The sequence below is a fragment of the Sus scrofa genome, chromosome 6 (assembly GCF_000003025.6).
Source record: "Sus scrofa isolate TJ Tabasco breed Duroc chromosome 6, Sscrofa11.1, whole genome shotgun sequence".
NCBI lineage: Eukaryota > Metazoa > Chordata > Mammalia > Artiodactyla > Suidae > Sus > Sus scrofa.
In genome coordinates this window covers 146823239-146848964 of record NC_010448.4, presented here as the reverse complement: position 1 = coordinate 146848964, position 25726 = coordinate 146823239, and the positions used below count along the sequence as shown (strand labels likewise).

General features: G+C 36.9%; 1 protein-coding gene across 7 annotated transcripts in view; it reads left to right on the top strand.

The window, feature by feature from the left end:
* Positions 1-25726, top strand: part of LEPR (leptin receptor) — a 93856-nt gene that overhangs the window by 47188 nt on the left and 20942 nt on the right. For all 7 annotated transcript variants that reach the window (XM_021093487.1, XM_021093488.1, XM_021093490.1 and 4 more), the window contains 10 exon segments: positions 1697-1842; positions 4416-4560; positions 10435-10725; positions 10892-11009; positions 13637-13836; positions 17264-17412; positions 18527-18686; positions 19302-19384; positions 22726-22942; positions 24911-25093. In XM_021093487.1, coding sequence (XP_020949146.1) covers positions 1697-1842; positions 4416-4560; positions 10435-10725; positions 10892-11009; positions 13637-13836; positions 17264-17412; positions 18527-18686; positions 19302-19384; positions 22726-22942; positions 24911-25093 — 1692 coding nt within the window.

Here is a 25726-nt window from a genome sequence, read left to right as displayed (position 1 = left end):
AATTTTTGAAAATATGTAACATGAAAAATATTAATGTACCATTTTATTTCTTGAAAATAAAATGCAAATCAGTAAATATTTCATGGTAATGATGATTTCTAAGTTATGCGAGTAATTCCTGTTAATCGTAAAAATCTTGAAAACATAGAGATGCACAAAGAAGAAAAATGCATCATTTATTTTCCACTCTTTTGGTATTTTTTTCTTTTTTAATGCGTATTTATACATGTCCTTTTATTTATTCATTTTAATGAATCAGGAACCCAGGTATAGATGTTTAATAAACTTAAAAAACTAACAATATTGGAGTTCCCATTGTGGCTCAGTGGTTAATGAATCCAATTAGGAACCATGAGGTTGAGGGTTCGATCCCTGGCCTTGCTTAGTGGGTTAAGGATCTGGCGTTGCCATGAGCTGTGGTGGAGTTCGCAGATGCGGCTCGGATCCCGAGTTGCTGTGGCTCTGGTATAGGCCGGTGGCTACAGCTCCGATTGGACCCCTAGCCTGGGAACCTCCATATGCTGCGGGAGCAGCCCTGGAAAAGACAAAAACAAAAACTAACAATATTGGAGTTCCCATTGTGGCTAAGTGAGTGGTTAATGAACCTGACTATTATCCATGAGGATGCAGGTTTGATCCCTGGTCTTGCTTAGTGGGTTAAGGATCTGTAGATTGCAGATGCGGCTCATATCCTACATTGCTCTGGCTGTGGTGTAGGCCAGCAGCTGTAGCTCCAATTTGACCCCTAGCCTGGGAACCCCCATATGCCATGGGTTGCGGCCCTAAAAAGACAAAAAGACAAAAAGAAAAAAATAATAACAATATTAAACATTTTCAGTATTCTTCTCCAGTATGATTTTTAATGGCTACATAGATTTCCCCAAAGGGATGAGCCGTTATTTATTCAATTAATCCTTTATTGTAAAATCTTTATGTTGTTTCTACAAATAATTTAAAGGCTATGTTGTATGTTTAAAACCACACACACAATCCCCATATATATATATACACACACACACAAATGCATATGGATACATAAAAACACATACATATGAACTCAGAAATTATATACTGAGTTCAGTATCACATTAGGATAAGAAACTCCATCTCCATTTCTGGTGACAAGTCAAGGCCTGCTAATGCTATGTTTCCTGCATGTACATTATGCATACTGTGGGTTATTTGAATGAGTGTGTCTGGATTGTTGTATTTCAAAATTAATAAATTTGTTGAATTTTGTGTGCATATTTACATGAATTTACATGCATATGTACATTGATTTTTGCGTGCAGAATTTACATACATTTTTCAAGTAGTGCTCTGCAAAATACTTTTTCTCTTTGTTAATCACTAAAATTGTGGTGTCAGGGGAGGCTTCAGATAAGTTTGGGAAATGCTAAGTTAAATAAAGTGAAGCAGGCTTTTTTTTTTGCAGCAGGAATTCACATTTATCACAGTAATTTCATTTACTGAGTTATAGTCTTTACCACTTAGGGAGAAGGAAAAGAAGATACATGGATTGCTATTCCAAGAGTAGAACCAATATTTTGTTTCCGTAATTAGTCTTTGAATAAGGACACCTTTTTGATAGTTGAAAGAGACTATGCTAAAAATTTATTTTGACTTCATTTTGTGATTATCATGAAAATTCCTTGACTTAAAGATGTTTTTTTATTTGTTTGTTTTTTTCCTTAAGTGAAGCCTGATCCACCATTAGGTTTGCATATGGAAATCACAGACACTGGTAATTTAAAGATTTCTTGGTCCAGCCCAACACTGGTACCATTTCAACTTCAATATCAAGTAAAATATTCAGAGAATTCTACAACAAATATGAGAAAAGTGAGTATACTTTAGTAAATGAAATGAAAAATTGCGAAGCAGCTAAAAGAAAGGTGAGACCTCCTCCAAGTCTCATAGAGAATGTCTCTGACACCAAATGTGCAATCCTGCTTCTGGGCAGAACCAGTCATCATTTGATATCATGTCACTGGCTTTCATTTAATGTCAACGTAAAAAATGAGCATATATATAGCATTTCTGCATCTCCTATAAAATGATTTTAGAAAAATTGTTTGATGTTACTCAGTGTCTCTTACATGTGGATTTATGTTATATATTGAAGAGCATGGCAAATTCCTCCCCAGAATTTAGTGCCAGAAAAAACTCCTTTTCCAAAAGTTTATGTATATTAGATTAATTCCCCCCCTTCTCCCTCCTTCCCTCCCAGTCTTTCTTCATCTCTCTCTCAAAACACACACACACACACACACACACACACAACCTAATGTCTATAGGAAGTCCAGATACAGAATTCTTGAATTCATAATTATAATATTTTCACCTAAAGACCTTCTCTGGTTTCTGATTTTACATGCATCCTTATGTTTTTCTCATTACTCAGTGTATTTGTTTATACGCAGTGCATGCATTTGTACTATATGGTGTGTCAAATTCTTTTTTCATTCTTTCAGTAAGTATCGAGCACCTCCTGGGTGCCAAGAACTCAGGCTGCTTTGGGGTAGTAGAACAGAATAAGGGGAGCTTGGGAGTGCAGGAGAGAGGTGGTGGGTTGTAATATGACATGGACATGGGGGAAGGGTCCATTGAGAAGGTGATATCTGAGCAGGGATTCGAAGGAGGTGGCGATGTAGATGTCTCGGGGAATTGGGGTCTAAATGGAAAAAATGGCAATTCAGAGGTCTTAAGCTGGATGAGGAGCTGGAAGCCAGGGTGGTGAGTGAGAAGAGGAGCAGTAGTGGATGATTAAAGAGGGGCAGGGAAGAAGAAGGAGGTCATAGAGAGCCTTGAGGGCCAGACAAGGACCTTGGCATCTTAATTTTTTTTTTTCTTGTTCTTTTTAGGGCCATGCCCACAGCATATGGAGGTTCCCATACTAGGGGCTGAATTGGAGCTGTAGCCTCAGGCCTACACCACAGCCACAGCAATGCCAGATCTGAGCTGCGTCTGTGACCTACACCACAGCTCATGGCAATGCTGGATCCTGAACCCACTGAGCGAGGCCAGGGATCAAACTTGCATCCTCATGGATCCTAGTCAGGTTCATTTCCGCTGTGCCTCATGGATCCTAGTCAGATTCGTTTCCACTGTGCCACGATGGGAAGTCTCTTGACATCTTAATTTGTGAAACCAATCGTTATGTACTTTACAAGTAAAAAAATCTATCTTTTTAAACCTGGGCTAAAATTTGAAGACTTTATATTCATCAAGAGCAGAATGGGGGCAGTTCTCTGTGGCTCAGTGGGTTCAGGGTCCAGTGTTGTCGCTGCTGTGGCATGGGTTGGATCTCTGGCCTGGGAACTTCCTCATGCCATGGGTTCATCAGTACCCTCGCCCCAAAAAAAGCGGAATGGGAATCTGTCGTGTATGGAAAAAGTATGCAAGGCTTCTCTGGGCATCAGCTTTCTCATCTGTAAAATGGAGATAACAGGATTTAAATATAGGTGATCTGATACTGTTAGGTGCATTCGTGTTGCTTCTCACTATTTTCAGCCTATGGTGAGTCAGTCTGATGTGCCAGGGGCTCAGTAGTTTTGGAGTACATCATTGGTCGTTTAGGCAGTTAGGTCTCTCTAATGTTTTCTGTCTAATTTGTGAACTGTATTCTAATTCACTGTAGCTTATCATCAGACTTGGGTTCTTGAAATTATTCAGTCTCTCCTTCTGTGATACTTTTCTCTAAGAACGTTTATGGTTCTCTGACCCAAGCTGCTGCAGTTGGATTCCTAACCCATGCTCCACAGTGGGAACTCCAAATTTTGGTTAATTTAAAGAAGGGGTAGCTGAATACTAAAGTCTAGAAACAACAGATGAAATTCAATGAGTTCTCATGACCGAAAAGATAGAAAACAAAACAAAGACACCAAACAGAAATGAAATCCTAAAATTATAAACCTTTTTACGCTTCCTACTCGCATTCATATATGCCTTAACAGTAGAAATCTAAAGATAAATATTTCCGTGGGGCCCCTTTGTACCCTGTCTCAGACCCTACCTTCAGCTGCTTCTTCCAGAGTAAAATCCCTCCAAAATCTGGGACATCCTCTTCTACTGTGTGTGTTATAGATGCCAGCAGTGGTTGGACGCTTCCCACTGACTTCAGTTGTGTCTCAGATTTGGAAAGGTCAATATTAATTATCATTCAGTTAAAAATATATGCTGATTATCACTGTGATTTGTTTTCCTTGGACTCATAGGCTATTTAAAATTTTATTAACGCATGTCATCAAACATTTGTTATTGGGTAATTGATTTCTATTGAATTCCACTGTGGCCAGCTCACTAATCTGTAAGATTTTGACTCTTTGAAATTAGTTGAGAGCTGCTTGCAATCAATTTTGATAAAGGTTTTACATTGACCTGATATTCTGATTTTTTCCAATGATATTTAACAGGCTGATGAGATCGTCTCAGATACATCTCTGCTTGTAGACAGTGTGCTTCCCGGGTCTTCATATGAGGTTCAGGTGAGGGGCAAGAGACTGGATGGCCCAGGAATCTGGAGTGACTGGAGCACCCCCTTTACTTTTACCACACAAGGTAGGTTTTGTAAGGATCGCTTCTATTGACAGGGGACTATGGTTTCTGAATTTGCTTTTTGCATACTATAAGCAAAACAAAAGGAAGAATACCATATTTTTAATTTTAACTTTTATGATTTTTATTTTTTCCATTAGAGTTGATTTACAGTGTTCTGTCAATTTCTACTGTACAGCAAAGTGACCCAGTCATATATAGATATATTCTTTTTTCTCACATCATAAGTGACTAGATGTAGTTCCCTGTGCTATCCAGCGGGATCTCATTGCTTATCCACTCCAAATGCGATCGTTTGCATCTACTAACCCCACACTCCCAGTCACTCCCTCCCCTCCCCTTTGGCAACCGCAAGTCTGTTCTCAGAGACTCTCATATTAACTTTTAATTTAAATTTTGAATGAATTAATCTGTTAATGAGAATGAAGCTCCCAAGTTAATGTGTTTCCACAGCAGTGTCTTGCTGAATTATTCTTTCTGATTCAAAAGGCAGAGTTAAAATAAAAGTTCCAAATTTACAGATTCAGAACATTATTTATATTGCTGTTTCCTGAATTTACATTTGGACATCAGATGCATTTATTTGCATATATTTGAAATAATAAAGATTTATTTGAATATTATAAATTCCTATTATTTAATTAAATAATTCTTTTCACTCCAGGTGCTTCCTTTTGAGACCTTTCCCTTTTGATTTTCTTTTCTTTTTTTATAAAGTTATCATTTATATCAGAGAAATTGCAGTTTATTCACAACTTCCATACAAGTTGAGGTGCCGTGTTTTACATGGAGACTTAGGAGTTCAATAGTCCAGGAGTTTATTTTTTTAAATTTTTAAATTTTTTTGCCTTTTGTCTATTTTAGGGCCACACCCGCGGCATATGGAGGTTCCCAGGCTAGGGGTCCCATCACAGCTGTTGCTGCCAGCCTACGCCAGAGCCACAGCAATGCCAGATCCAAGCGGCATCTGCGACCTATACCACAGCTCATGGCAACGCCAGATCCTTAACCCACTGAGCGAGGCCAGGCATCGAACCCGCAACCTCATGGTTCCTAGTCGTATTCGTTTCCGCTGCGCCAAGCTGGGAACTCCAGTCCAGGAGTTTAATAGTCCTGGTATAAGTCAGGGTGTAACCATAGGAAAACAATTCATCGTCCTCTGACTAGTTGTCTGATCTATTATATGGGCAAAATTACTCCTACTCAGACTCAGTCAGGTTGATTGTGATATATGGAGATAGCAAGTACCACGTAAAACACTAAGATAGTCCGTACATTTAATTAAATAAGTTTATTTATTGCTTACTTACTATTGAAAAAGCACTGATTGTTAAAAAGTAAGTAGCATTAGTGGTTTAAGAGCACTGACTTTGGAGTCTGACAGAAGTTTGTAGAAGTCCTGGCCCCAACACTTACTTGGGAAGTTTCTTAACCTTTCTATGCCTGTTTTCTCTTCTGTAAAACAGGGACTTTTTTACATGGATAGAGGGAAGTAATACACATAAAATGGCTTACTGCAGCGCCTGACTCTTAGTGATCACTCAGAAACTAGTAGATCATAGTTTATAAGTATCATAGCTTATAAATCCACAAGCTGTAATCAAAATCTCAAAGTCTAAATCATGGACTTGGAGAAAAGACTTGTGGCTGCCTGATGGGAGGGGGAGGGAGTGGGAGGGATCGGGAGCTTGGGCTTATCAGACACAACTTAGAATAGATTTACAAGGAGATCCTGCTGAGTAGCATTGAGAACTATGTCTAGATACTCATATTGCAACAGAACAGAGGGTGGGGAAAAAAATGTGATTGTAATGTATACATGTAAGGATAACTTGATCCCCTTGTTGTACAGTGGGAAAAAAAAATCTCAAAGTCTAATGAAGATGAGAGATTGATGTAATAACTAATTGCTTTGCACAAGTAAGATTGTGAGATGAGCTAAACTAAGTGCTAAGCACGGGAGGAATTATTTCTCACTAGAAAAGTCAGGAAACCTGTATGAACAGACTCAGAAGACAGGAATTTCTCATCTCTATTCCTTAAATAACTATTGAGTATCACAATGTGTTTAATATGATGCCGGAAATTAAACTTCTGTTCTGTCTTTATTATTATTTTTCTTTTTAGGGCCACACCCACGGCATATGGAGTTTCCCAGGCTTGGGGTTCAATTGGAGTTGTAGCCACTGGCCTGCACCACAGCCACAGCAATGCCAGATTTGACCTACACCACAGCTCATGGCTACGCCGGATCCTTAACCCACTGAGCAAGGCCAGGGCTCAAACCTGTGTTCTCATGTTTCCACTGAGCTGCGATGGGAACTCCCTATCTTTAATTACATGTCATCAATTAATAGGACCAGCTATGTAATGTGTAAAGAGGAATGAATGAACGAAGTCAAATTTCAATGAATGTCTCCTGGAGGTTTTCATATAGCGGGGTGAAGGGAAGGGGAGGGAGATTTGATAAAAGAGGTAGAGGCAACAGCCCTTGCTCCTATGGTCTGAGACTTGCTCCTTTATTTAACTATTTGCTGAAATGGCTTTATTCCTTACCATTTTACTCCTTAATTAAATCTGAGAACCTACCCTCTCTGAAGAAAAGGGAAATTCTAAAAGAACTATCATTGTTTTCAAAGTTTGTTTATTCAGATATTCAAGTTAGACATTTATAACTTTCTAGAATAATGATTCTCAGCAATGTTATGTATTCAGCTGAATTAAGATGAAAATTTTGAGCCAGGATAATATAACAGCTGCTTCTGTTACACTTCACATAAAATTTTGTTTTGGATTATTCAACTTAGGCTTTTAGACCTTTGGCTAGAAGTATTTTTAGTTCTATTTTACTTTACTCAAAACTTTTTTATACCTCTGTTACTTTCCTAGGTCATGTCAATACCTATAGGATTAAATTTGCTTGGTTCCTTAACATGTTGTATGATAGTAATTCGATGTATTAACATGTACTATAAAACACATACATACACATTTATATGCCCTCTCATGGGCAAATATTTAGTGTTTTGTGTACACAAAACAACAAAGGTATGTTTTATTGAAAAGAAACCTTGCCAGTTTATTTGCTTGTGGAGTTCCTTTTGTGTTACATCAGCAGCCGTTTCCACAAGTCACAGTGCTGACCCCACTTGAGGCTTATTCCCTGAAAGATGTGCAGCGCAAATATGCCTCCAAACTCAGGAACTTCCTACTCTTGTGTTTAGGGATTTGAATCCTTCTCTCTTCAGTCCAGTTACTTAATATTATTAGATGCACCTCCATTGTTCCTGGTAGGTGCTGTAATGGGCATTCACCAAACAGAAACATTCTATAAGATTGAACCATTAATTTATTTAGAATGAATGTGCACATCTGCCTTATCATTTCCAAACATTCTGAATTTTTTTAAAGCACAGATTATTTGATGTACTGCTGCGTACAGAATGTTAATTCTCAGTACTTTGTAACTACCACTTTTTATTCATTAGTATATTAAAGCTATACCTACCAAATGCACAGTTAACGCAGCGTTGACTGTTCCTACTCAGGGAATTCTTATGGATTCTTTTAAAAAAATTGAATAGATTCTTTCTCTATAGCTGTTGAGACCTTGGATTTTTAGAGGAAAACTCAGCACCTTTCCAGAACTTAGAAAGTATAAGAATATTGCAATTAAGTTATGCTACATACAATAACAACTTTAGAAGTGCTGAATTCTTACAATGCCTTTACTAACGGCATTCTTGTTAACCGTGTAAGAAGGGGAGAAATAGATATTAGATCATCTCTACACTTTTTATGCAGCTCTTATACCAGGTTAGAGAAAATATTTTTTCTTAAAGAAAAACAGGTAACCTACTTCAAGAAATAAAAAATATTTTCTGGAGCTATGATAAAAAACACATTTTGAAGTAACTTATCTAAAACATTTTCATTCATGAGTTATGTTCTTTTGAGTAATTCACTAATATTTACCAATAGAAAAATAAAATTCATTAAATAACGTAGATCCTGTAAAGGTATTGATTCTCAGTCATGAGAAGAAACTCATTATTGTTTCCTTCTTTCACACATTAAACATTGTGTAGCATCTCATATGAGAATAAAAGATATATTTATATTATTTTGGAAATCGAATATTCAACATTTATCTCATATCAATTCAATACATTTGTTCAGTGTAAGTTTTAAAAATCATTGGGTTTTTAATAACTTGTTTTCTTTTTGTAAGCTGTTTTCATTATGCCAAAATACTTAATTCTGTTTCTCAATTAAGTCTTAGGCATTCAATTTTGAAGTGAAATGCTTTGAGGTTTTATTACCTTTCACATTAAACACTTCAGCTTAATTTTGATATCTGATTTGTATTTTTTTTAAAAAAACTGAATTATTCTAAAACGTTGAGGTATTTGATTAATGAGACACGAGCCTGCTGAAGGTAGGTGAATGAGGTCGCAGTTCAGTGGTGGGTACTTGTGTGCAGTAAGTAACGTACCAGTGAAGCTTGAGTGCCACCCTGGGCTAGGCTTGGAAATCTAGTGGACTGTCTTCTGTTCATTGATTTCATGCTGTTAAGTTTTCTTCTGCTTAGGCTTGACTATAGACATACAAAATGCAAATGTCTTCTATGAACTGTAAATATAAAGACATTGCAGTTTAGCATGCTATTACAGAAAAGAGAAAAATAAAAGCTAATGAAATTTTGTTTTCTTGTTTTGTTTTGAGGGTAATCTAGATGATATGCATTAACACAGATACCCATATTCTCTCTCTTTTTTTTTGTCTTTTTAGGGCCGCACTCGCGCACATGGAGGTTCCCAGGCTAGGGGTCAAATCAGAGTTGCAGCCACCGGCCTACACCGCAGCAACAGCAACGCAGGATCTGAGCTGCTTCTGCGACCTACACCATACCCCACGGCAATGCCAGCTCCTTAACCCATGGAGTGAGGCCAGGGATGGAACCTGTGTCCTCATGGATACTGGTCAGATTCGTTTCCGCTGAGCCACGACAGGAACTCCCAGATACCTGTATCACAGAAATTAGCCTATCTTAAATTGTACAATTGAAATATATGTTTTTGTAATGTGCTATGGCAGAATTAATGTCTTCCTACGTAAACATTAATTTTCTTTTATTCTGTTTCCAATAAAAAATATAGGCAAACTCTGTTTCCAACAACAAGAGACTGAAAGAGTAATAATAGAACTGTGTAAAGGCATTAAAATAATATTTTAGAAAAATATTGGTTCCCCTTGTCTTCAGCCACAGGACACTGACATTAAGTAACTTCAAATGATACCACAGAACAGTATTTGCAGTATTGCCTTCTGTAAATTGGTGCATCGCTGATTTTACATTTCCTGACCAGTTTTCTATTTAAAGCTTATTTTTCTACTTTACCTGCTTATTTGAAATTTTCAGATTTCCAAACAAGACCATGGTAATCATCCTTTATTTTCAGGATTTTGTTTGATAGGGATTTGATTTAAGAACTTGTCTTAAGGTTCACTGATTCTGAAAGCAGAGTCTGATGGAAGACATATTGCGGAACTAGACTGTATTTCATTTTAATTAATTTTATGCCTATCGGCAGGTGACAGTTACTCACAAAAGCATATTGTATAATGAGTAAGTGTCTGCATTTAGAAAACACTGAAGACATTTATGGACACTCAAGTCACTTGGGAATGGGAGTGCCTGGACGCTTACTAACTGTACACGAACAGGCAGCTCCAGTTCTGCAGTCTCCTAGCGCACTCGTTTTATTTTTGGCAGTGTAATCCTGAATGCCTTGTGAATCTCTCTTACACGGTATCAATTGCTTATGTGGTGTTTTCTGTCTCATCTGACATCGTATATGTCTTCCTTCATTGCAGATGTTATATACTTTCCACCTAAAATTCTGACAAGTGTTGGGTCTAACATTTCTTTTCACTGCATCTATAAAAATGAGAACAAGATCGTTTCCTCAAAAAAGATTGTTTGGTGGATGAATTTAGCTGAGAAGATTCCTCAAAGTCAGTATGATGTTGTGGGTGACCATGTTAGCAAAGTCACTTTTCCCAATATGAATGCAACCAAACCTCGAGGAAAGTTCACCTATGATGCAGTGTACTGCTGCAATGAGCACGAGTGCCACCATCGCTATGCTGAGTTATATGTGATTGGTAAGAAGCCCTGGTTTTTCTTCATTTCGCTCCATAGGATACATTTCTATGGACTCTATATGTATTAGAGTTGAAGATGTTAAGAAAATCATATTGAGATTTTATTTTCATTAAAAATGTTTTGGTGTCTTTGTTTTATAGTAATATTTTAATGTGTTTTAAATAGATGTCAATATCAATATATCATGTGAAACTGATGGGTACTTAACTAAAATGACTTGCAGATGGTCAACCAATGCAATCCAATCACTTGTGGGAAGCACTTTGCAGTTGAGGTATCATAGGTATGTATTATTTTTGCTGTTTTATTTTTTCTGTGGATAAATATTTTCTGGAAAAATACCACTATAGCCATAGTCTTGTAGATTTATTCCTGCAAGAAGGAGGTAGAATGTACTTAGGAAAGTTTCGAGGGATTAAATTGGTGATTCTTGAAAAACTTCACACACAAAGATTCTAATTTGTTTTGACTTCAGATTATTTTTTCTAATGATCAGTTAATTAAAATTGCATTTTAACTATTGAATGAAATCCAAGAAAAATTAATGGCTATACAATTTAATTTGACTTGGAGGAGGAGGAGATCAAAGATTATACAAGCTTTGTATCATTTGCTGAAGATTTATGTTTTAGAAAAAAGTTGGAGGTAGTGGCCCAGAGATTGTAGGAGATAAATGAATGGCCTTTAGAAGCAGGTAAGATTATTTAAAAAAGAAACAATAAGGATTAAAATATAGCAAAGAGTGAATTGTGCTTTTTTTCCCCGTGTTTTAAAAGTAATTCAAATCTTCCTATAGTATTCTCCTTCTAAGAAGACTTTTATCTAAAGTAATATCTATCTTGATTAGGACAAGATAGATAGATTTTAATTTTTATAACATTCTTTAGCAGTTTTCAAGTGTGTGTACTACTATGAAACACCCTTATCCATTGGTATTCGGACCTTCGATTTACATAACTTGTGCTCACTTATTCTTAAAAATCTAAATTTTCTACTTGAAAAACAAATCTGTTTCCTCAAATATTGTGTTCCAAATTCTATTCCTAATGCTACCAGTCTATTCTTATGTAGTATTAGGAAAAATGGGGCAGTTTCTTTGTTTCTCACATGAGAGTAATAGCTGTCTTCATTTTACCTGGTATGAGTACTTTTAGATGAATAGAGCATTCATGGTATGCCATTTTACTTTTGTAATGTCTTTACTTTCTTTCCATGGCATTTTCACATTAAAAATGGTGTTTGTGGACAACCATAAGCATTTTGCCTCATTTATCTTACTAATATTTATAGAAAAACCATGAAACTAGCTGCATATACTAGGTTGGGTTTTTGGTTTTTGTTTGTTTGTTCGTTTGTTTGTTTTGCTTTTTAGAGCCACACCCATGGCATATGGAGGTTCCCAGGCTAGGCGTCGAATTGGAGCTGTAGCTGTGGGCCTACGCCACAGCTGCAGCAATGCAGGATCCTTAACCCACTGAGCAAGGCCAGGTATTGAACCTGCATCTTCATGGATGCTAGTCAGATTTGGTAACTGCTGAGCCATGACAGGAACTCTGACTTTTTTAAAAACCTCTCTAAGCCTTAATTTTCTTGTTTGTAAAATGGAATGAATATAAGGACTTGCAGAGTTTCTGTGAGAGTTAATGATGTATTTTATTTAATTATAATTAAGTGATGTGATTTCTCTTGAAAAATTCAATAAATGGTTATCGCTCCCATGATGATGATGTGTTTTGTGCAAGGTCTTCGTTCTTATTTTTTATGTGCAGATGACTCCTCGTTCCCTCTCTCTCATTTAACCCCACCTACCACATGTTCTCGAACACACACGACTTTAATTTTGAGGAAATAAGAAGAAAAAGGTGTCCAACAATGGAAAATGAGAGACAGAAAAATATATTTGTTTTCATTTTTTTGGAGCCTCCTTACTCCTATTCCTATGGAAACAGTAACTGCTGCTTTAACCGCTTAAATACCATATTCAAAGCAAATAATGCCAGAAGGGCTATTTCAAAGAAGGGGAGAAATGCTTTGTATTTTCTGAGGTGGAGTGTTGATTGGGATGCAGTGATAAAAAATAATTTTCTTCCTTGAGAACACAAGTGATACACCCGATTATATGATTCATATATAAGCCAAGAACTGGTATTATTTTAATTATATTGCTTTGAACTAGAAATTATTAGGACAGGAGTTCCTTTTGTGGCTCAGTGGGTTACAAACCCGACTAGTGTCCATGAGGACTCAGGTTTGATCCCTGGCCTCACTCAGTGTGTTAAAGATGTGGCATCGCCGTGAGCTGTGGTGTAGGTTACAGATGTAGCTTGGAACCCCAGTTACTGCGGCTGTGGTGTAGGCTGGCAGCTGTAGCTCCATTTCAACCCCTGGTCTGGGAACTTCCTTATGCCACATGTGTACCCCTAAAAAAAATTATTAGGACAGTATCAATTAAGCTATAATTTACTATCAGTTATGTTTTCAATTTGTTGTGGAATTTAATCCTTATTTAAAAGTGTAAGGATTTTACTTTCTTTTCCATTCAGGAATGCCCCATGATCACTTATGATTTCTGTTATAAAAATTCAGTCATTTAGATATAATATTAGGGTAGCTTCCAAAGTATATTAAGGCCTATCTGTAGTTGGATTCTTATCTCCTTATTAGAACAATGTCATTTATTTAACTTGCATCCCTACTTACTATCTAGTAAAATATTTAATAAGAGTTATTTTCTATTTTTATGGAAAGGTCGTGATATAGCTGGGAATTCAAAAATGCCTTTCCATTAAGAATATCTACTTTTATATGGAAAAAAAACTGTCTGTTTTAAACAACAAAGCATAAATCTTAAATATTTTATTGCTTTCATCAATTCTGTATATTAATTGACTGTTTTTTGTATCTTTTAAGGAGTAGCCTCTACTGTTCTGACGTTCCATCTGTGCATCCCATATCTGAACCCAAAGATTGCCAGTTGCAGAGAGATGGTTTTTATGAATGCATATTTCAGCCAATATTTCTGCTATCTGGCTATACAATGTGGATTAGAATAAATCACCCGTTGGGTTCACTTGATTCTCCACCAACATGTGTCATTCCTGATTCCGTGGGTATGTCAAAAATTACGTGTGTGTCTTCATTTTTATTAGCAGATTTGGATTCAAATTGATTCAGAGTAACTGTTGAATTTTACTGTTTTCTGATCATGCTAGGATTAAATTATTTTTTCCTATTTACACAGGACTGAAAAGATAATCAGCCTTAGAAAATTTTACAGTTTTATTTTAAGTTACTTATAGCACAATTTTTTAGCAATAGGAATATTTTCAGCCTGCAATGTAATGAATTATATTGGTCACCGGAAATGAAATCTGGTAGTCATATTATCCTAGATAATAACCATAGTATATTTTTCTCCCAATGTATTTATTATGAAACATTCTGTGTTTTCAATCTAAAAGTTTAATTTGGATATTCCAATGGTTTTTTTCTGATGGTAATCTGAGTAGTCATAATCCAAGGCTTTAATTTGTAAGGCTGTGTAGGAAGCAGGAGTCAAAATAACCAAAGTGAAAATAGACAAGGATGATAACATCCATCATAGTATTTTAAACATCCTTTTTAAGAGATATTTTTATTTCAAAGACTAAGAGAGCCCTTGGAAATTTGGTGTATCATTCTAAGTATCCTTATGAAATCTTTGAGAACTGACCCATTTGTGATTGTGTGGCAAAGGTGGAAGAGTGTCTTTTGATGCTAGATACTATTTTGTTGGGGAATTGCACCAAAATTAATATTTGATTCATTGTATTTTCAAATATTTAGTATGCATCTGATTCAAACCTACATTTTATTAAATACAGGGTAAAGGTTTTATAATTAAAACAATTTTTTTCAACGTGAAGTCCCAGTTAATTGATTTGCCCTCTCACTGTCACCCTCCATTTAGTTTGGTTCCATTCGAAGTGATTTTACTGTAAGCAGTACTTCTCTGATACTAAATATCCTAGGATAATAAAGAAACCTTCTACCCCACCACCCCACAAACGTGCGCAGATACGTCCTCACATGTGGTATATGACTCCTACAACATGGATTCAGTTCTACACCTGAATGCATTTTTTAAAATGATTTTTATTTTTTTTCCATTATAGCTGGTTTACAGTGTTCTGTCAATTTTCTACTGTACATCAAGGTGACCCAGTCACATGTGCACATACACATTCTTTTTTTGCACATTATCATCCTGCATCATAAGTGACTAGAGTTCCCAGTGCTATACAGCAGGATCTCATTGCTTATCCATTCCATTCCAAAGGAAATAGTTTGCATCTATTAATCCCAGATTCCAAGTCCCTCTCAGTCCCTCCCTCTTAGCAACCACAAGTCTGTTCTCCATGTCCATGATTTTCTTTTCTGTGGAAAGGTTCATTTGAGCCATATATTAGATTCCAGATATAAGTGATATCACATGGTATTTGTCTTTCTCTTCCTGACTTACTTCATTTAGTATGAGCATCTCTAGTTCCATCCATGTTGTTGCACATGGCATTATTTTGTTCCTTTTTATGGCTGAGTAGTATTCCATTGTATATATATACCACATCTTCTTAATCCATTCATCTGTAGGTTGTTTCCATGTCTTGGTTATTGTAAATAGTGCTGCAGTGACCATACGGGCACATCTGTATTTTTCAAGGAAAGTTTTGTCTGGATATATGCTCAAGAGTGGGATTGCTGGGTCATATGGTAGCTCTATATATAGTTTTCTAAGGTACCTCCATACTGTTCTCCATAGTGGCTGTACCAGTTTACATTCCCACCAACAGTGCAGGATGGTTCTCTTTTCTTCACACCCTCTCCAGCATTTGTTATTTGTGGACTTTAATGATGACTTTTCTGACTGGTGTGAGGTCGTACCTCACAAGACACCATCAAACTCCTAAAAGAGAACAGAGGCAAACATTCTCTGACATCAGCCTTACAAATATTTTCTTAGGTCAGTCTCCCAAGGCAACAGAAATAAAAGCAAAAATAAACAAGCGGGACCTAATCAAACTGAAAAGCTTTTGCACAGCAAAGGAAGTCATAAAAAAAAAAAAAAAAAGACAACCTACAGAATGGGAGAAAATAGTTTCAAACGGTGGAACTGACAAAGGCTTAATCTCTAAAATATACAAACAACTTATACCACTCAACAGCAAAAAACCCCAACAACCCAATTGAAAAATGGGCAAAAGACCTGAATTAGACATTTGTACAAAGAAGATATAGATGGCCAATAAAACATGAAAAAAATGCTCAACATCAACTGATTATTAGAAAAATGCAAATCAAAAACTGAACACATTTTGATGGGTTTTTTTTTCAGTATAACATCAGGCATTTTAATTGGTCTTATATTGCTAACTAGGTACTAGAGAACTGTGGAAATCCAACTTTGGGATCCAAATGCCAGCTCTATCTATTACTAGATTTGTAAACTTGGGGTAGTCACAGAAGTGCTCTGTGACTACTTTACCACCTATTAAATGTGGAAAGCTCCTCATACCTCCCTAATGTGGGTATTATGGGGAACACCAACCACTGTACATCAAAGCATTCTTTCTACAAACTAGATATTCAGGGAATATATCCATGTGATGTCCATACAGTTCAGTCCTTTGCAACCACACATTTAATGTCATAGGCTATCTTAAACACTCATACTTCCTTTTCTGAGAAGGAATAATCTTCTCAAGATGTGAAATGTATGTCATCTTACTGGTTGGGGAAGAATAGCTTTTTGGCCCGTCAAGAGTTGAAAAAGCATGAGGAACTGTATAGTAATGAAAAAGTTTAGCTGTTTTTGTCATTAACACTCTAAAGAAGTGTTGTTGATGAAGTCTGGATCTTCAGAGGTGCACACTGTTGTGTTTGGGCTTTGAGATGTTAGTTCCCAGTTACATTGAGTTTACATATCATCTTCTACTATTTTTTAAATCTCTTGCCATATTGGTCATCTTTGCCTCTATTTCTGCCCTTTAAAAAGCTTATTTTCCTTAGATTGTAGAGAATCAATTCTTTACTCTGCAATAATGCCTCTGACCTTGACCTAAAATACTTGATAATAGACAGCAGAAGAGTTTAAAACTCACACATGCGGAAGTGGATGCAATGTATAGTTTTTTGCCTTTAATGAAAGCTCTATGCAAAACAGAGTTTGCTATTGACATTCCTCATGTGTTCAGTATGTTGTTTTTGCACACAGAGACAATAGCTCCATTTCTAATCAGGTCTTACTTTTAATGTGCAGAGTGACTTGGCAATGTATTGATCTTTTTTCAATCAACCTCTTTGCAAAATAGAGATAATCCCTTTCTTATGTATCACATAAAGTTGTAGGGGATCAAATGAGATAATGAATGAGAAAGTTTTGAGAAAAAGGTGTTGCTTTATAAATAGAAGTTATAAAAGATTGTAACACCAAGATCAAGTTTTCAAAATATTGTTACTATTCAAATTACTGTTATGTAATACTTCAAAAAAATTTTCTAGTGAAACCGCTGCCTCCATCCAGTGTGAAAGCAGAAATTACTGCAAAAATTGGATTACTGAAAATATCTTGGGAGAAGCCAGTCTTCCCAGAGAATAATCTTCAGTTCCAGATTCGCTATGGTTTAAGTGGAAAAGAAGTACAGTGGAAGGTACCTTTTACCTGGAAATTTCTTCAGCTTGCCTCACTACTAAATATTTATTTCCTGTAACTGTCTTTTATTGCATATGATTTGTTTTATTGGCTTCAAAGCATATCCTCCTCTATTCTGTCGCTCTTCCTGTTAAATAGATTGATCTAATTCTAACCCCTTTAAGGAATGAAATTTCCTAAAATTTATCATTTCCCAAAGTGTGTTTTATAGAACATTGATTTCATAAAATTGTTCTTAAAAAAGATTACATGGGTAAATAAAGTTTAGGAAACCCTACATCACTGTATGTCCACAGTGTAGAATCATCTTATATACTAAAGGTTTGGAGAAGCCCTGAATTAAAGAAACATTTGTGACTTTGTTTCATCCTATGTTCCTCAAACTTATTTTACCAAAGAACCTTTTCTCCTCTAACCATATTCTTTAGGGCGTATGTGTTCCTTTGCATACATTTTGGAAGAAGCTGCTTTTATCAATCAGAATCATACCTATAGTTGCAAGCATATGTATGATGACTTGCTGTGTCATTTTTCTGATGGCAGTCTGCAAAGACTTACAAATAGCAGAAACTCTTAATTATGTCATTAGATCATAATGACTTCAGCTGAAATGAATGTGACAGTTTACTTGCTTATAGAGGAGACTATCGAGAGATTCTCTACAGCAGGCCCTGTCTAACCACAGGTTAAAATTGTTAAAAGTCTTTGTGGATAGAGGATTAGTGGACAGGGATTAGCAATGGGGTTAAGAGAAATGATTGGGAAGTGACACATTGCAGTGAGCCAGTCCAAATCTTGTCATGAAATGGAAATAACAAGATGACTAAATGGGGGAAAAATGTAATTGTAATGTATACATGTAAGGATAACCTGACCCCCTTGCTGTACAGTGGGAAAATAAAAAAAATATTAAAAAAAAAAAGATGACTAAGGCAATCCCTATCTTGAAGGAGCTCACATTTCAAGCCTAATAAGAGTATCTCTAAAGCCAGAAAACACAAAGTCAGTTCTCTCTTAGTTTGGAGTAGTGTTAGAGTTTAAAAGAAAATGCACTTCAGGGCCCTTTAGCTGCATGTGTTAGTAATAATCTAATGCTTTGACTTATTTTACAGATCTATGAGGTATATGACACAAAGTTAAAATCCACCAGTCTCCCGGTGCCAGACCTGTGTGCAGTCTATGCTGTCCAGGTGCGCTGTAAGAGGCTAGATGGACTGGGCTATTGGAGTAATTGGAGTACTCCAGCCTACACAGTTGTCACGGATGTAAAAGGTCTGTAGAGATTTTATGAATGTGTCTTAAAAATGCATCAATGGAGTTCCTGTTGTGGTGCAGCAGAAATGAATCCGACTAGGAACCATGAGGTTGTGGGTTTGATCCCTGGCCTCACTCGGTGGGTTAAAGATCCAGTGTTGCTGTGAGCTGTGGTGTAGGTCACAGATGTGGCTCAGATCTGGCGTTGCTGTGGCTGAGGCGTAGGCCGGCAGCTGTAGCTCTGATTAGACCCCTAGCCTGGGAACCTCCATGTGCTGCAGGTGTGACCCTAAAAAGCAAAAAAAAAAAAAAAAAAAAGCATAAATGGAGCTCCTGTTGTGGCTCAGTGGGTTAAGGACCTGACGTTGTCTCCTCGAGGATATGAGTTCGATCCCTGGCCTCACTCAATGGGTTAAGGATCCGGTGTTGCTGTGGCTGTGGCATAGGCCACAGCTGCAGCTCTGATTTGATCCTTGGCCCGGGAACCTCCATGTGCTGCAGGTGTGGCCATAAAGAAAAAATGAAAAGAAAACAAAAGAAAAGAAAAAATGCATACATTTCTGCTTCAAATGTGGCTGAAAAATAATCCTTCCAAGAACACATGTACAACTTGGGCTCCTTGTCATTTTGCAGTTCCTATCAGAGGACCTGAATTTTGGAGAATAATTAATGAAGATGCCACTAAAAAAGAGAGGAATATCACTCTGCTCTGGAAGGTATTTCTGATTTTTATGTTATTCTTAAATTTTACTTCTATACTCTCAAGAGATTTGCGTCATTGTAAAATGAAGTCATTTCTGGACTCTGCCATCTCATCTTTATTTCAGTTCAGAGATGTGATTCCCCAGAGGTAGGATGTACAGTGGAGGAAGCACTGGCCTGGAGTTTGGAGACTTGAACTGTATTCTCAGCTTCACATGTTATAGTTGTATCAGTGCTGAGCTGACAGTCATTTAGACGCTTTAGCTTCAGTTTCCTCGTCTGTATCAACATAAGATTGGACTAGATGATATCTAGTGTGCCTTCAAGTCCCAAAATTCTACTTATCTTTAATCCTAAATAAAGTAAATGTCGCTTCCCTCCGAACCTCAGGGACATTAAGAGTATTCTTTTTGTGTGATGGCAAAGACGCAATGGATATTTCTAAAAACAAGGAATATACAGCTTAGCAATTTTCAAAGCATTCTCCTTCCCAGATGAATCGATTTCTATCCCAAGTGAATGTGTTTTTGGGGTCAGAATTTTGGGGAGACACAAACATTCAGTCTATAACAAATATCATTTGTCATTAGGGAAATACAAATTCAAACAACAATGAGATACCACTACACACTTATTAGAATGGTTAAAATCCAAAAAGAAAAAAAAAATTGGTGATAAATTGCTGGCGAGGATATGAAACAACAGGAACTTTCATTTTTTGCTGGTGGGAATGCAAAATGGTACAGCCACTTAGGGATATAGTTTGATAGCTTCTTTCAAAAAACAATGGTGCTTTCACAAAATGGAATATTATTCAGAGATTAAAAGCTTGCTTTAAAGCTACAATAAGATATGGATGAGTCTTCATAGTTCTTTTTTTTTAGGGCTGCACCCATGTCATATGGAAGTGCTCAAGCTAGGGGTCGAATTGGAGATGTAGCCGCTGGCCTACACCATAGCCACAGCAATGCAGGATTCGAGCCTCATCTGTGACCTACACCACAGCTCATAGCAATGTTGGATCCTTGGCCCACTGAATGAGGCCAGGGATCCAACCTGCGTCCTCATGGATGCTAGTCAGATTTGTTTCCACTGAGCCATGATGGGAACTCCAAAGATATGGATGAATCTTAAATTAATGTTGCTAAATTCTAGAAGACTTCCTAGAGGGCTACATTGTTTCCATTTATATAACATTCAAGAAAAGGCATTAACCATAGAGACAACAGAGAAAGCAGCAGTTTCCAGGAGTTTAGTTGATAGGGAAAGGTTTGTGTAGGTGAAGAGCAGAGGAATTTTTATGATGGTAGAAGTATTATGTATAATATTTTCCTGGTGAATATATAGCACTACGCGTTTGCCAAAACTCATAAAACTTTACAGCACAAAGAGGAAACCTTAAGCATGCAAATTAAAGATAAACCGTTAGGAGGTTGGAGGATCCCAGGAAGGAATCCAGATGACAAGAGAATCTAACTCTATAGCAAGTGTATGCAACAACCTTTCTGAAGGAGGTGGGAGAAGAAGGTGCAGGTCTAAATCATCTTGTTAATGAGTAGATTCTAAAGCCAGGAGAAACTACATAACTACTGTGTTCTAGTTAAAGTTCTTTCGTACACAAGGTATGGGTTAGCAACTCTTGTATCAGTAAATGCAAACTGGAATTGAACGAAGTATTGGATATGTGGATGATGGGTGTGTGGATGCTGAGTATATGTTGTGAGCCACACGGGAAGTCCTGGATGATGGATACATGGATGATGGACGGCAAGGAGGACCCAGGTTGTTCACTATTGAATAGGTTACAGACAAGCAAGGAGAAGACTGCAGTGATTCATGTAATAAAGCATTGGAGACATCAGAATGAACTCAAGGTAGCTTAATATGAATATAGATGGATTTGTTTGGAAATTTTCATAGTGTATAAACAAATAGAGTACACACCTGCATTTCCTTGATCTGTAAGCTGAAAAAGCCCTACTCCCATAGGAAGGAGCATTCCCAGATTTGTTTCTAATACTGCTCTCCAATAAAAGGAACTAGGGCTTTTGAGAAAATGCTTGGTTATAGGGCTGGGGCAGGAAATACACAAGATGAGCCTTGAGTAACTTGTAGTATTAGAAAGTAAGGAAGTTTAGCATCATTTTTACTCAATGGTTACAAAAGTAATTATTTGTATGTGGAAACTGACGTAGATTTTTTAAAAACAAAATATAAAAATTGCATGATCTTTTGCACATTTATTTCTTTCAGTAGCTGCTAGTATCTCACTTACCACGTACCTAGGTTATTTCAAGTCCCGTAGGGATATATTTTTAGGTGTTTGTATTTATTTTTCTCAATTTCTTTCTCTCTCTCTCTCTTTTTTTTTTTTTTTTGATAGAAAATGTCTCATTGACAGCTCAGAGCTTTTATATATATATATATAACGTATGTGTTTTATATATAGATATATATATACACACACAAATGTTTTTTATATATAAAACATTTCTGCCTTCTTCCAGTGTGAGTGGGTCCAGCAGCTCCTTCCTGCAGGGGGCAGGGGAGAGGATTATGGGGCACTGCCTATTTTCCCTTAGGCACCAATACAAAATAATTGAGAACCAGTGTTCTAGTTCATTGTATACACACAAACTTTCTCTGGGTTTACAGGGGATTGATAGCACTTAAATCTTAACTGGAAATAGATGAAAGTGATTGGGGGATTGGCTATATTGTTATCTTCTGAAGAATGAAAGAATAGAATTGGACTAATTATGTATTATACACTGGAATCGTCAGTGACCTGGTATGATTTTTTAAACTATAGGACAGCAATTATGGTGTGCCCTCAACATTGACCTGAGAGCCTCTGTTACTTGAAGTGGCAGCATATCGGGGAAGAAAAAAATGAATGACAGATCCTTCCTAGGATTAGTAGGAGTCATGATTAATACCCATGCAGCTCTTTCTCGTTTTACAGAACCAGAATAACAGGGTTATTCAACGTTTTTGTTTTTTAGATGAAGAAACTCTCAACTCCCTGCCAGTCTTTCTTTTCTCTAGAATTAGAGTGAAACTTCCTGGTAGAAACGTGTCCTGTTTATATCTGTACTTCTTTATCTTCAAATGATTTATTCTCTGAGTCTTAAGAGAAAAGATAAAAGGGGGAAGGTATTAGTTTGGCATGCCCCACACCCACCCACCCAGCTTCAGGGAGATGATGGTCAGAGCGGCCAAAGCTCAGTCCTGGATTCTGCAACGCTTGCTCTGACTTGACTCCTGCCTACCAAGGGGAAATGTGTAATAAGTTATATGAGCTCTGTTGGTATAACAAGCACTGTAGCTCTTAAACTAATTATGTTTACTACAGCCTCTGATGAAAAATGACTCATTGTGCAGCGTGAGAAGTTATGTGGTGAAACATCATACTTCCCGCCATGGAACATGGTCAGAAGATGTGGGAAACCACACTAAACTCACTTTCCTTTGGACAGAGCAAGCACATTCTGTTACAGTTCTGGCCGTCAATTCAATTGGTGCTTCTTCCGCAAATTTTAATTTAACATTCTCATGGCCCATGAGCAAAGGTAAGAAAAGGTACAGGGTAGTAAACTGTGCTCTTTTTAATAGCTAATCTTTGGAAACCCCTCTCAATCTAAATGAGCTTCCGAGAAGCCTCTGATTCTCTGTGTCGGAAAGTCTCTCTTTCACTTTTTATCTCTTCTTTGTGCAAAAAATAACATAACGGGTTTTATTCTGATTATGTAATATGGGCCTTAGTTTTTTATGTGGTAGAACATTGTTGAAATCATATTATAATAAAGGACGTATTCTACTAAATATAATACTTAAACTTTGGAGCAGTGGAGGTTGTAGGTAAATCAGTATCTTTCTCTCACTCTCCACCTAGATATTTGTACGTATGTTTGTGTGTATGTATGAATGTATATACATACGTATAGATAAAATTTTGTGAAATAAGTAATGTACATGTGCCATATATATTATGTATATATGTTATAGTATTACATGTAATTATATGGATGCAAGACTTGAAAATAACCTGTATTTCATTTAATATGACATTTTGGATGGATCAGAAAATTGAGAACCACTTTCAATAGGAGTTTCTATTCTCAACTATATATTTAAAGTATAATTTTTAATAGAAAGTCCAGATTTCCTATACCTCTATCAATCTCCTGCATGAAGTGTTTGCTTATTGCATTTTTTTTTTTTTTTTTTTTTGTCTTTTGTCCTTTCAGGGCTGCACCCACGGCATATGGAGGTTTCCAGGCTAGGGGTCTAATCCGAGCTGTAGCCGCTGGCCTATGCCACAGCTACAGCAATGCCAGATCCCAGCCACATCTGCGACCTACACCACAGCTCAGGGCAATGCCGAATCCTTAACCCACTGAGCGAGGCCAGGGATCAAACCCGCAGCCTCATGGTTCCTAGTCAGATTCGTTTCCCCTGCACCGCAATGGGAACTCCTGCTTATTACTTTAATTAGATATGTCCTATCCTTTCTTTAAACTCAGTGCTTTTTATCTTTCTTGCTGTTTTTTATATCTCACCTTATATTATGATGATTTGTGAACATATACTGTAAGCTTCATGTGAGTGCCACAGCACTTGTACAAAGTTTTATACTGAAAATAATTTTCAGTCGACATCTAGAAATATTTACTGTGCTGAGTGCTGGGACTTCCCAACATGAGAAAAACCATGATGGTCTCAGCATTCACAGAGCCCAAGAGATGAGAACAGACAACAAGCAAATAATCTTACGTGTTAGTCCCTGTTTACACACAGACATGAGTTTTCCCAGGAAAGGAATCTCATTTTATGAAAGAAAAGAAAATAGGCGCCTCGCATGTTTTGAGGGTCTGAGAATCAGACTGTGGTATAGGAATCAGGATGTGGTGCAGGAATCAGACTTCCCCAGAGGCCAGGGAAGAGTTCCTCTGAGACAGGAACAGTGTGACCAGAAGGTCTGTGGGTCAGGAGAGGACGTGAAGCAAGACCAGGCTGGTGCTGGTGCAGAAAATGCGGAAACGCCAAAGGGGATGCTGAGGCCTGACCCTCAGGCCCTTGTAGGGTTGTTAGGAGTTTCCTCACCACGTGTGTGGAAGTTCACGGGAGCCTTTTAAATGAGACCCTGTCCAGAGCGTGTTAAAGTGAGCAGACTTGTGCCTTGAAAGCACCATTCCATCCGTGGGAGAGAAGAGTTGGAGGGAATTTAGGATGATTAACAGCCTTGCTCAGTGATACAGCAGCGGAGAACACAGTTTTGACTATATCCAAAAATCCTTTTTTTTTTTTTTTTAAATTTTAGATAAAATTTTATTCCTCTTCAATAGCATATAGTCCCACATTTCTCTGCTTATATGACTTGCAATACAAAAATAATTGCCATGTATTATATTTATTTGTGTAAATGTCTACTTTCTCTCCTTTCTCCCTTTTCCCACTAGCATATATGTTCCTAAAGGCAACTAGGATCTTTTCATTAATTTTGACTTTAAAAATAAATTTCCTTCTTTTCCCCTCAGTAAATATCGTGCAGTCACTCAGTGCTTATCCTTTAAACAGCAGTTGTGTGGGTCTTTCCTGGCTGCTCTCACCCAGTGATTACAATCTGATGTATTTTATTCTTGAGTGGAAAATTCTTAATGAAGACCATGAAATTAAATGGCTCAGAATCCCTTCCTCTGTTAAAAAGTATTATATCCACGGTAAGCTCACTGTACCTTAATAAGTTTCTCCTCTGAATTAGTGTGATGCTGCAGATTATCAATTTACATAGCATAGTTAATGAAAATTTCAAAAACAGATGATAGAGCTTACTGATTATAATTTGTCACTATCGCATTTATTCTATTTCATTTGATCATTTTTCATTTAACTATTTTACATAGTTGTAATCATATCACTTATAATGTTTCTTCAGATTTGTTCCTTCGATAGCATGTTTCTATTTTGTCCCCACTTCTTTAACTAGTTTTTGAATGATTATGTAGTGTTTTATTCCAGAACATACTTAAACCATTTATTTGAGAACATTTATGTTGCTTTCAGCTTAACTTTAAAAAAAAAAATCATTTGTAATGGCTTTCGATATCTATTACCGAATCGTTTTCCCAAATGTGTACCCTAGCAATGATTGGAAGAACCAGGCTGAAGTTCTGGGGATCTAGAACCTGTTGACATAAGCCAGCAGAATCATCCAAAAGTACACCAGTTACCCCACAAGGTGATTAAAATCTAAACTATAAGTGCACAATACACTCTCCAAGTCCAAGTTTAAGCAGGGAAGCTAAGGATTGCCATGATCTTATTTATATCATCCCAAAGCTCATACTTTTATT